Source organism: Corvus cornix, chromosome 6 (assembly GCF_000738735.6).
Source record: "Corvus cornix cornix isolate S_Up_H32 chromosome 6, ASM73873v5, whole genome shotgun sequence".
In the NCBI taxonomy this organism is placed as follows: Eukaryota; Metazoa; Chordata; class Aves; order Passeriformes; family Corvidae; genus Corvus; species Corvus cornix.
This window is the reverse complement of record NC_046336.1, coordinates 10027416-10038842: the sequence shown is the minus strand read 5'-3', so window position 1 is coordinate 10038842 and position 11427 is coordinate 10027416. Positions and strand designations below refer to the sequence as shown.

Sequence of the window (11427 nt, the reverse complement as noted above, 5' to 3'; positions counted from 1 at the left end):
TCAAGATGTTTTCTCTTCATAGATCAGACTACCTCAGGCACAGTGGTCTCATTGTTTCACTTATTCCAAGTAAGATGTTTCAGGAAAAAGCCTATCAAAATTTTCAGCACTTCTTTGCAGTGCTCGACAGAAGAGTTACAGCAAAGTTCATGAGGCAACCCCCATAACAAGAGAGGTGACAGTAAATTACTCAGTGGAAAGCTACAAGTTATGCTAAATTTTTTGAAAGGTTCGGCTAAAACAACTTGGGCTGGATTGTCCCTTGCAGGGGAGGCTCACGCACTCGCTGTGTTCTGACAACTCACTCTTTTGCTCTCCAGGACTGGTGAACAGATAAATAGCCCTGGGATGGTCTATTGATTGTATTTATTACATTAAAGGTAAGCAGATGTAGTGCCTGGCAGGTATGGATTGAGCCTTCTTTTCTAAAGACTATTTTCTATTAAAAGAACAGGTGGAGTTCAGAATAGGCTTCTTGAAAACCCCAGTTCTGCCTGCTTGAGCATGTTTCAGTTCTAGCTTCAAGAAGCTCCTTTTGGACAAGTGAAAGGGACACTGTATCACAGCCACCTGTGAAAGACAACAGGTGACCTTCCTCAGCACTGAGCTGTCAGTGTGGCATGACTGTCACCTATTTAATGTCACTGCTGGGATGTGTCTCTGTAGCTGCAGTACAAAGTCCCTTTCTAAAAAGCAGATTATTTGACTCTTGAGATGTTTTCTATGCAAAAGAAAATTTAACCCCCCTGCTACCAGTGAAGATGAAGAATTAAGCAACACACCACCTACTTCATCTTGCAGTGAGTATGTGGTACTTCAGAGCCACTTTTGAGTATTACATTCTGTCCAGCAGATTCTGCTGTACTCACCCCTGTCCTGATGATTTACTGTCATCCTCCCCTGCCCCATGAATAATTCCACTTCACCAAATATATCCAGCAGATTTTAAACACTTTATTTAATAAAAGTTAAACATACAAAACTGAAATTAACACACTTTGTATTCATAAAAATCACCTTCTCCCATTATAGGGAGAACCTTTTTCTATGTATGGATTCTAAACTACCGCTTGTAGAGTTTAGCTTGAGTTGTGACTCAGGTAACTGATGGACATTTCCACCAATCAGTGCATCAACAATTGCTGACGTGACCTGATCTAGTTAACAAATTACAAAATGAGCTACATTAACATAATATACAGGGAAATAATGGTCAGGGTTAATGGACAAGACACACACTTTATTTAATGGGGGAAATAGCTGATGTACTCTTGTCCATTAACTCAGCCCTAGATTTTACAAAAATAATATCTACATTGTATACAGGGCTACCCATTAACTTCTTTAAACACATTACGGGTTCAGAGGTGGCATCACTACCGTAAGTGCGAGACAAGTAACAAAGGAAAGCAAATCACAGAGAGAGTACAAAAAAGCAAGAGCTTTTACACGTGGATTCCTGAAGAAAACTGAAGGGGCTCAGCAGCACTGTAATACAGCTGAAGGTACAATGGACACTAGGGCCAGTCAGTTATGTAAGGACAGAAACTCCCAACTAACCTTTACTCACTCACAACTAACTAGGCGGGATTTAGGCATTTGTATCTGCTGTGCCGTGCTTCTCCTTGTCTGGATGGGGGCCCAGGCACAGGCTGTCACTGCTGCCTTCCAGGTCTGTGACTGTACCAACACACCTACAAGATCTATGAGGGAGGAGAGGACAGCTCCTTTCCACAGCACAACCAGTTACACTCCAGCTCTGATCCCTGGGGATGGGTGGGGACTCTTAAGTACAGTTCCTTGTCCTATGGTTTTCTGGTTACATTTCATTAACTTCCTATTATAATTTTATGAGAATTTATAAAACAAACAAACAAAGAAAAACGACCAACAAGAAACAGCATCTCCTCTGCTTAAATTCAAGCGCAAGAAATTTGGACTGAAATTAAGTCAAATTTATTGTTTCTAGAACCTAAGTGATCATTAGTAATAAAGATCCTATCAGCCCTGTTCTGCCCGCATTTACAGCTGTACAAATCGATCTGCAGTGGATTTGTAAGGGAGTTATTTAAACTTCCTTAGCAATTCCATGTGACATAGAAGCTCTCTCTCAGAGCTGCAGCAGCTCTGTAATGCTGAGCGTGTCACAGACAGCACCATGACTACAGAAACCAGAGAGGCTCTTAAGGTGCCATTTTTGTACCACCATTTTTCTTAAAGGAAAAACAAAAACAAACCTTCACTACTGGTAAGAATGAAAGATTCAAAGCTGCAGACAAATACTGCTTTGAAAGTAACAGGCAACAGCATTTCATGAATGTTTACCTGCCACAAAAAGTTTAATGGTTGGGGGGGTGGTTCAAATCAATACCTGGAGATTTAAGGCTCATATCAGCTGAAGCCAAAGTGATGGTGACAAAATGGACTACTCACTATGTGCCAACAAATAATTTACTTTTAGAAAAATATAATGATAAAAAGATAAGTGTAAAGCCCTGCAGAGATGAAGTTCCACCTTTTTCACCTGTTACTGAGGCATCAAATGCCTGACATTATATTTAGAGGTATCTTGATACTGTGTCATAGGTTTGTCTGCAATTCCACATGTTCCAACGCCAACCTTGCCAGTTACGCTCTCAGGGGAAGCAAAAATACTCCTCTTCACCTGGAAATAAAACAGGAAACACTGTTTCTGAATAATTCCTAGCTGGATTTTACAAAAAAAACAAGCAATCTACCATCTCAAGTGCTTCAACATTCTCAGCTTCTGCCCTACAGACAGGCATACTGTCTGAAGGCCAGCTCAGCTGTGATGTGTTGTCAGAGTAAAGCAATAGGGCTGGGAACTTCCTCCTCAGTACTGGATGTGATCGTGCTACTGAGGATCTCAGGTCAGGCCCATAATGAATAAAATTCACCTCCCATAAGGTGATCTCTAATAATTGCTCATCATAAGGAAGACTGAAGTTTTATCACTATGTCTGGCAGCTCTTGGTCAAGCCAAGACAGAAATGGAGTAAGACTTAATATCCTCACTACCTTTTTTGCCCTACACTTGCTGTTCCAGGGCATGTCCTCAGCACTGTGTCTGCTGGGTCATAAACACAGCAAGAAGCCAGGCTTGGAGGTTTGGAGGGGCCCTCAGGTTCTTGGCTCCAACAAACACCAGCTGGCAACTGATACAAGCCCAGCTCTCCCAGCCAAGGGCAAGCTCAGCCTCTTTGGAGCAGCACTCCTCCAAACAACCCACTAAAAACCAGGCATTTAAAGTGTACAAAATACAAAACTGCACACTTCAGAATCCCAAAGACACCCAAATCCCCATGTTACTTTCCTTTAAAAATCACCTCCTCCTTTCTCCCAAGGTACTGCACAGAAGTCTATGCCCTGTTGCTGCTCACATACTGACAAAAGCAAAACAAACCTGGCCTTTTTTGTTTTTAGAATAGGCTCTGTTGTTAAACTGCTGCCACTTGACTTTCTGGTCCTCTCGTTCCTGTTCAAGTTCTTTAATTCTCTGAGCTTTTTTCAAAGCTTTCTTCTTTTTATACTCTCGTTGCTGGGCTATCATCTCTTTTCTGGAGAAAAGGAAAAACAAAAAACAAACCCCACATTTTATGTTTGTGCCTTTTCCTTCAACAAACTAAAACCTGTCTGTAAAACAGACATGCACATTAGTTTTCCAGAAGTAAATGACAGAAATAAAGCTTATAAATATTCCGCATTTCTAGGAGGAGGGAAAAAAAATCCAAACCGAATTTTCCCATTAATAAGCATTACCTTACTTTTTTATGTATTTGGCATAACAACAACCACCAGCACACCTGAGAAGCCTGTGCCCAACACAGCAACCCATGGGACTGGGTGCAGTTCATTTCTGAAAGTGAGAAGGGACCTATCAGCACTTCTACATTTCAGAAGCATCTTGGGTTTGGAAATGTAAAAAGCCCATTGGAGTGAAAAGCCCAAGCTTTTCTGGAAGTCTGCAGACTCTGATGGTACCAAGTATTGGACAGGGATGGAAGGAAAAGGACAAAGATTACTACAGAGAAGATAAGGAAGTTGAAGGAGTCAATCTATGCCACAATGCAGTGCCCTCAAAACAACCTTTTAGAGGAGGGATCACTGGCTGTAACAAACTCTGAAATCATACCATCTTTTTTTATTCTAAAGTAAAAACAAAAAGTTTTCAGCCCTTACAAATACCTTCCTGTGTTAGACACAGCAGCATACCAAGTAAATGTAAATTTAAAACAAAAACAAACCAAAAAACCACCTATTTTATTAACCAATTTTTACAGCTGAGGCAAAAAAAGAAAAAACAACCAACCCAAAACCAGCCCACAAAGCAGCATTCAGACTTCTGTCTATTACTTACTTGGACATGGGTTTGTTGCCACTGTCCTCTTTTGCTTTCCTTCCCTCTTCCACAGGCTTGAGGTTGAACAGAGGTGTGACTTCAGCATTGCCATATCCAGCAAATGTAACCGCAGCTGTTCCATTCTCCTCATCTATTTCTTCAATCTCAGCTTCGTAACACCTGTAAAGATATCATGGCTGTAAGCATGTGAGTAAAGCTTTAATACTCAGCCCTTCAACACCTACATCAGCCAGCTAATGCCACTAAGTGAAAAATTTGCAGGTACCAGCCTTCATTTTCAGGGGCAATACACAAATCAAACCAAGAGATTATTGTCTTAAGGTCAAAGGGACACAGGTACAAAGACTGGAATCTGCTGTATTTGACCTTTAGCTTCAACAAGCAATGCCCTCACAGCTATCACAACTAAAGATTAATGCTGGGGCCAATCTAATCAGCTATCCTGATTTAGTTTTAGTTCTGGCAGGTCACAGGATAGAAAAGAAAATACTGCATTCACAGAACAGTTCTCATGGAATTCATTGAGGAGTTTTAGAAAGATGTCAGCTCAGAAGTGCAAAGCTTTGGTTCCATTTTTCTCCATAGGATGAAGAATTAAGGAAAACTGAAGCTTTCAAAACATTCCCTCTTCAACACTTAGAAGTTTTCTTATTGATTTAAAACAGCAATTTTGAAATTTTCACAGAAATCAGTCCATTTCATATTTATGTGTATGAAATGTTTTGGTCAAACTGACCTCAAAATGGGAAAAAGAAAAAAATACAAGTGACATTTCCAAAAATATTTAAAACAATTGTGTCTAAATTCAGGACAAAAGGATACATCTAGAGCAAACAGAAGAAAAAATGAAGTGTTTCATAGACAATATTCCAATTAACATTAGTTAAATTAATTTCTTCTGTGTTTTCAGTGGGCCAACACCTTGAGCTGAGTTAGGTGAAAACAAATGAAAACCCAAAAGTCTGGCTAGCTCTTTATAAAACACTGCTCACTTAAGAAATGCTGCAACAGAAGCAGGATTTTCTAAAAAAAGCAGAACAATTAAGTCCAGTAAGATGCACTTCAGTGAACACTCTGGCACACACTTCCCCAAGCTCTGATCCTGTAACCAAGGGATCAGACCAAAAAGAATGACCCAATGGTGACCTAAGACTGAGAGTCAATTTTTAAGTTCTAACACAAAAGCATTTTACTCATTAATAAACAGAAGAACTGTTCATTTTTAGGTTAGCTTTCTACTTAAGATATCAACAGCTATACCAAAATCTTTATGTGGTTACTACATTGTTAAGAGAAGCACATTCATTGAACAATGGAGCTTCTCTCTACGTGTAACAACTGGGATATTGGTCGTGCATAAACAGTTATTTTTTTAAAGCTGCCACAGTTACGCATTTGCAGTATGAAAAATAACTTCAGAATGTTTATTTCAAAGTTTATGGAGTCAGAATGATCTGCTTGGGTTCCCAGAACTACACAGGCTAATATATAGGAGACCAAACCGAAAATGTTGATTAATTCCATAGTTAAATTACAGTTAGTTATTTTATAGCCAAACCCTGCATTTTCAGTAAAAAATTTAAAATTAATTTCCAATTAGAGGCCCAAACTGAGATACGGCAAGAATTCTCTCTACATAGCAATCAGTGACACATTGCATGAATGCAATGACAAATTATGAATTACACATCCCAAAAGATCCTGGCAGACCAATTCTTTCAATTTGCCATTTATTACATCAACAAATGGTAACTTACGGAAGTAAATTACTTTTATAAGGTTAGTGACAAAAAGGGCATTTTTATAAAATAACCCTCTATCTCTTTGCTACCTAAAATACTAACCTTTAATAAACAGTACAAGAATACTTAATACCACATTTATTTCCTAGTTTCTTTTTGCTTTTAGTCACCCTAGGTCAATTCAAACTGAATGAAAGTCTCTTACCATTGAACTATTTCATGTAACTGTTAGAGAAGTTTTCTACACTTACTGTCCATCCTCACTCCATATGGCCATACACCTGTCCCCAACCTTCCATGAGTGACTGGGCAGGGCGGACGCAGAACTGTCAGAACTTGCAAGAGTTTCCGAAGGTTGTGTTGAAAGGAGATCTTTGGTTAACTCTATGACTTCCTATAAAAGAGAAAAAACCCACAAAGAATAATTTTTCACATTCCTCTTACCAAGCATATTTTTACCCCAAGCTTACAGGTTTTGGTTTGGTTTTTTTTAAAGTTACTGTATTAAATTCATAGCTGATGTGCAAATTACACTTGCTTTGGTTTTTTAATAATTTAACTAATTAATTGCAATTGTAGAAAAAACTGTATATGGTCCTCACTGTACTGCTGTAAAGCTGCCCATGCCCTCCTCAAACTTTCAAAAAGTAGTCTATTATTTTTTATAGCATTTCTCTCATTGGCTGAACTGTAGCATCCAAAGCCAGGGTGGCAGAGCACCCTCCAAGCTGTGAAGCCTTCTCATTTTCTTAGAAAGCATCCAGGTGCACACTAAAGAACTGGGTTCCTTAAGTCATTTTGATAGAAGTGCTTTTTTCTAAGTTCCCTGACCTTGAGATTTCAGGTCAGGCCTTCCCTTGCTAATCCAAGATGACAAAGTATCAAAATTTCCCAGTTCCCTTACACATTATTCATTTGCAGGCAGGAGCATGCGAAAGCCTCTCCCAATTTCCTGTAAATATTACATTGAAGACTAAGCAATCAAGACCTCTCTTTTTCACTGGTTTTAAAAGCCAAAGGAGACAGCACTAAAGGGCCATGTAAACTTTCGGTACAATGCAAAGAAACTTTGCAGGCCCTAAGGAAGAAAAATTCTTCAGTTCTTTGAGTACCTCAGCATGAACCATTGTCACTCTCCTAACAAACAGTAAACATTTAAATCAGGGGAGGGTTACACATAAACTGTGTTCAACTGAGCCTCAGTGGAGCCTGAACTTTCCTCCCCATTTACATCTTACTTCAGCTAGGGGCATACAAAGACTCAGGAAGACGCAGTAAAGGAGCTGTTCATCATCCCTTAAGAACCTAAAGGATTGTAAGCACTTCCCAAATAAGTTAGTACAATATAAACTTACATGCACTTTTATCTGATAAACTATACAACTAGCATCAATGGCCTAACAGTTTGTTTCTGTTGCAGCACATTAATGTCTCAATTTCCAACAGCTAATAAAAATTTTGCTCTTTGCTTTGGAGGAGCTGCTGGTTAATAAGGACTCCAGTGAGCACAATCAGTAGCAACTGTGAGCACAGGAACACACAGTTACTTCTACTATTTAGCTCACCATTTTCTTAATACCACAGCTGAAGCACAACAGAGTTTGATTATCAAGTTCCCTAATTTGAGAACAATACAGCATTAGCCTAATTTTCCCTCCCAGGTGCAAAATCCCAAACTATTCCTCAACATACAAGTAGCTGAATTCTGCAAATCCAAGAGGCATCATGGTTTGAGACAAGTATTCCTCTCAGCAGGTCACATACATCACATTAGGCACAAGCCACTCCTGAAGACAAGTGTTTCAGGTATTGCAGCTACCAGTAACACCAAACTGTTGACTAATTCTTGTCACACTCAGAGATAGCTTATTGTAGAACTTTGATGTGACAAGTCTACCAAGAATTCTCTGATTTTAATAAAGCCTCTTACACACCAGGCTATTAAAATACCAAACTTTTGGTAAAAATCTTCATCTGATATCCACATTCCAGCATGGAATGGATATCAGCTCACAAGATGGAGACATTAATTTTATTGCAAGCCACGAGACAGTTCTCAAGCCTTTAAGAGATCATTCCAAGAAAATTTCTGAGCAGGACTTGGACTACCACAGCAGCTCAGTACAGCCAGACAGGTTGAACAACGTGGCTTGGTGCCACATCCCCGTGATATGGAGGTGTGACCCACAGGGAACACTACTTAAGAGTTTGCCAAGATTCTTCCTGACCAACTGGTCTTTACAAAGCCAGAAAGAGCTCTACACTCCAGAGCACAACACCCACAGATCTCATCTCCAATTACAGAAGATGACAGCTGCCATCAATCCTACTAGATAGAAAAGGTAAGTTTGGTTCTTGGGTACACAGACATTGTCCTAGAAATGCTTTGCTGAACCAAAAAGGGAAAAGCTAAGTACTTTTAACAATTTCCTCTAATATTTAATCTTCTTACTCAAGAATAATCTAAGCATACAAGATGCATCAGTATTTATAACAGGAAAAAGATGTTTCAATTACACAGTAAGCATCTTTTTGAACAGACAAAAAGCTGTTTAGTTGGGACACTGACGCATCGAACCCATTCTTACAGTTCTTTGCTTAGTTGGCATATATCAAGTCTGCAAAACATTACGTCATTTTCAAGGTGGAACATATGGATAGCAAACCTTTTGGGGACGAAAGTGTAAAGATCTTCCCCATTCTGTGCAGAAAGCTTTTATTAAAAAGTTTGCAAGTTGTCCTTTCACATCAATGATCTCTGCATATCAAAGCCGAGGTCGTGTTGGTATCGGAAATATCATCCCATATGGGTTTTGCTGTGCATTTTAAAAATATAAAAATATACACATGCTTTTAACAGTGTACAACAGAGCACATTCAGATGATCTATAAAGTGCCTTGTGGGCACAAAGCCTTTGCAGTTTAAAAGGAATTCTAAAGATCACTGTTTGGAGGTACTACTTGTGTTTTGGCTTTGAAGCCCCAATTTATTACTGTTATTTCCATACAGAGCAGTGGTCACTGAACCTTGCACTGGGTAGTTTTATATATTTTTACACCTGATGGCTGAAGCAATCCACAACAGAAATGAAGTAGCATCTTGCACTCTCATGACAGATTTTAACAGCACTGCTGGGATTTTTCTATATGCCAATGTGTCTTTATATGCACAAGAATCTAAAAGACCACCCATATATTTAAAATTAGGCTGGTGGCCTTCCTGTCACTAAACAGCATCCCAAGGACCAGAAATGGGTTTTAGCTGTTAAGAACACACTATGCTCTTGAAATGAAAAGCACAACTCTTTTCCTTTCTTATATAGGAATAATCAAGACTCAGATGCACAAGGAATACAGAACTACACTCCAAAGCTTTTAACATTGCAAATGTGTTTAATGAGTAAGCAGGTTCTGGATCAAGTTATTTGAGAACTCAATAAGAACATCATGTTAAGCCAAACCATCAGGCTTCAGCATTAGTAAAAGCAACAAAAAGTAATGACTTTGAGAAATGCTTCAGGGAAAAAAACTAAAAACCAACACATAGTAAAGACAGCACTGGCATATCTTTCACCTCTCCGGCAAAAGTTTATCGTAGAAGAGTTTGCTGTATAAATTAGTACGTCTTTTTTACTCATCCAAAAAAATAGATTAAAAATAGGCCATATTTTGGATTTTTCCAAATTAAGCCTACCATGACTATATCAAGCTATGTGAAATGAAAGTAACCAACCCACCAAGTGTCTATTTTTATTGCAGGACAAATATTCAAGAAAGATAAAACACTTGTAAAAGACCCTGAGATTTCACCTACCCTCAAGTTCTCACCTGTAAGTCCTTCTTCAGTTTCAGTAAATCCTCATTGTCTGCATTGCCAGATAAGGCAGCCTCGACTTGCTGGAGCTGAGCTTTGTAGCTGGCCAACTGCTTAGCAAGGTCTTCTGACATCTGCAAGGAACACAAACACATACAAACCCCACATCAAAACAACAGCCTTGCTGCTTTTTAATCAGGCCTTGTGGTCCAAGTGAGGTGAAATGACAACAAAAAAAGCTGTTACTAAGATAGTAGAGACACAGCTCATTAAGTTTCAATAATGAGCATTTGTTCAGTAATTTGACTATAAATACCTGCTCATTTAATTTTTGTACAGTTCCGGCTGCTCTCAAGAGACTTCTGAAGAACAGAAAGCTTAAACACGTGCCTGTGTACGGGGTACACGCATAGCTTACAGCGTGTGAGCAGCGGGGCCTTGAGCAACCCTCGCAACTTCCCGGCTCTTTAAGAAAAATGAATGCCCGTCCCCAGCAAACCCCCACGCACTGCGGTGCGTGCCCTCCAGCTCCCGCACGCTGCGAGCCTCATCACCAAAATCCTCTGCGGCACCTGGGAACCGGCCGCTCCCGGGGCTCCCCGTGGGCTGGGGCGGGCGGAGCAGCGCGGGAGAAGAGACGGGCCTGAGCAAGGCGTGGGCCTTGGAAGGGCCCGCGCCGGCGGGCAGGCCCAGGTCCAGGCCGGGCCCAGCCCGGGCCCAGGGTCGCTCAGAGAGGGAAGGGGCTCAGCCCGCGGGGCCGACAGGGCCATCGGGCGGTCTCACCTCGGCGGTGCGGGCCGTGCCCGGGCCGGGGGCTCCGCTCCGGGTCCCGTCAGGCCGCGGCCGCTGCGCTCCGGCTCCTTCCGCCGCCGCAGCCGGGGGTGGGCGGGGCGGGGGCGGGGCCTCGGCCGGCGCGCGCCGGCGCTCGCGAGAGCGGTCACGTGTGCTACCGGCCCGCGAGCGCGTGACGCGGCCCGTGGGTCACGTGGCAATGCAGCCCCGCCCACAGCCCCGCCAGGGGGCGGAGCCGCGGCCAAGGGGGCGGGGCGGAGCTGGGGACCGGGATCGGGATCGGGATCGGGGTCGGGATCGGGATCGGGATCGGGATCGGGATCGGAGTAGGGGATGTACGACTCCCTGGTCCCAGGGCCAGCCCTTTGTGGGACAGGGGCGGCCGTAGCAGCAGCAGCAGCTCCTCATCAGGCTGGCGGCCCCGCTGCGGCTCCGCAGGACGGGAACAGAGCTGGCCCGTGGCTCCAGCCCTGGCAGGACTGAGGGCAGCAGCACCACTGAACCAGTTCGGTTGGAAAAGACCTCGGAGATCATCGAGTCCAAGTTCGGAGCCAACACCACCATGTCAACTCAATTATGGCACTAGGTGTCATGACCAGCCTTTCCCTGAAGACCTCCAGGGACAGTGGCTCCACCACTTTCCTGGGCAGTCCATTCCAATGTCTAATCACCCTTTCTGTGAAGAAATTCCTCCTGAT

At 42.0% G+C, this 11427-nt stretch overlaps 1 protein-coding gene across 1 annotated transcript; it reads right to left on the bottom strand.

Moving 5' to 3' along the window:
* Nucleotides 1-934: 934 nt before the first annotated feature.
* On the bottom strand, nt 935-10823 carry SMNDC1 (survival motor neuron domain containing 1). The gene is made up of 6 exons (XM_039553679.1): nt 10721-10823; nt 9952-10071; nt 6375-6517; nt 4379-4540; nt 3425-3578; nt 935-2665 (listed from the first exon to the last, which is right to left on the bottom strand). Exons 2-6 carry the CDS (start codon nt 10069-10071, stop codon nt 2528-2530), a joined length of 717 nt encoding a protein of 238 aa, XP_039409613.1. The 5' UTR covers nt 10721-10823; the 3' UTR covers nt 935-2527.
* Nucleotides 10824-11427: the final 604 nt, after the last annotated feature.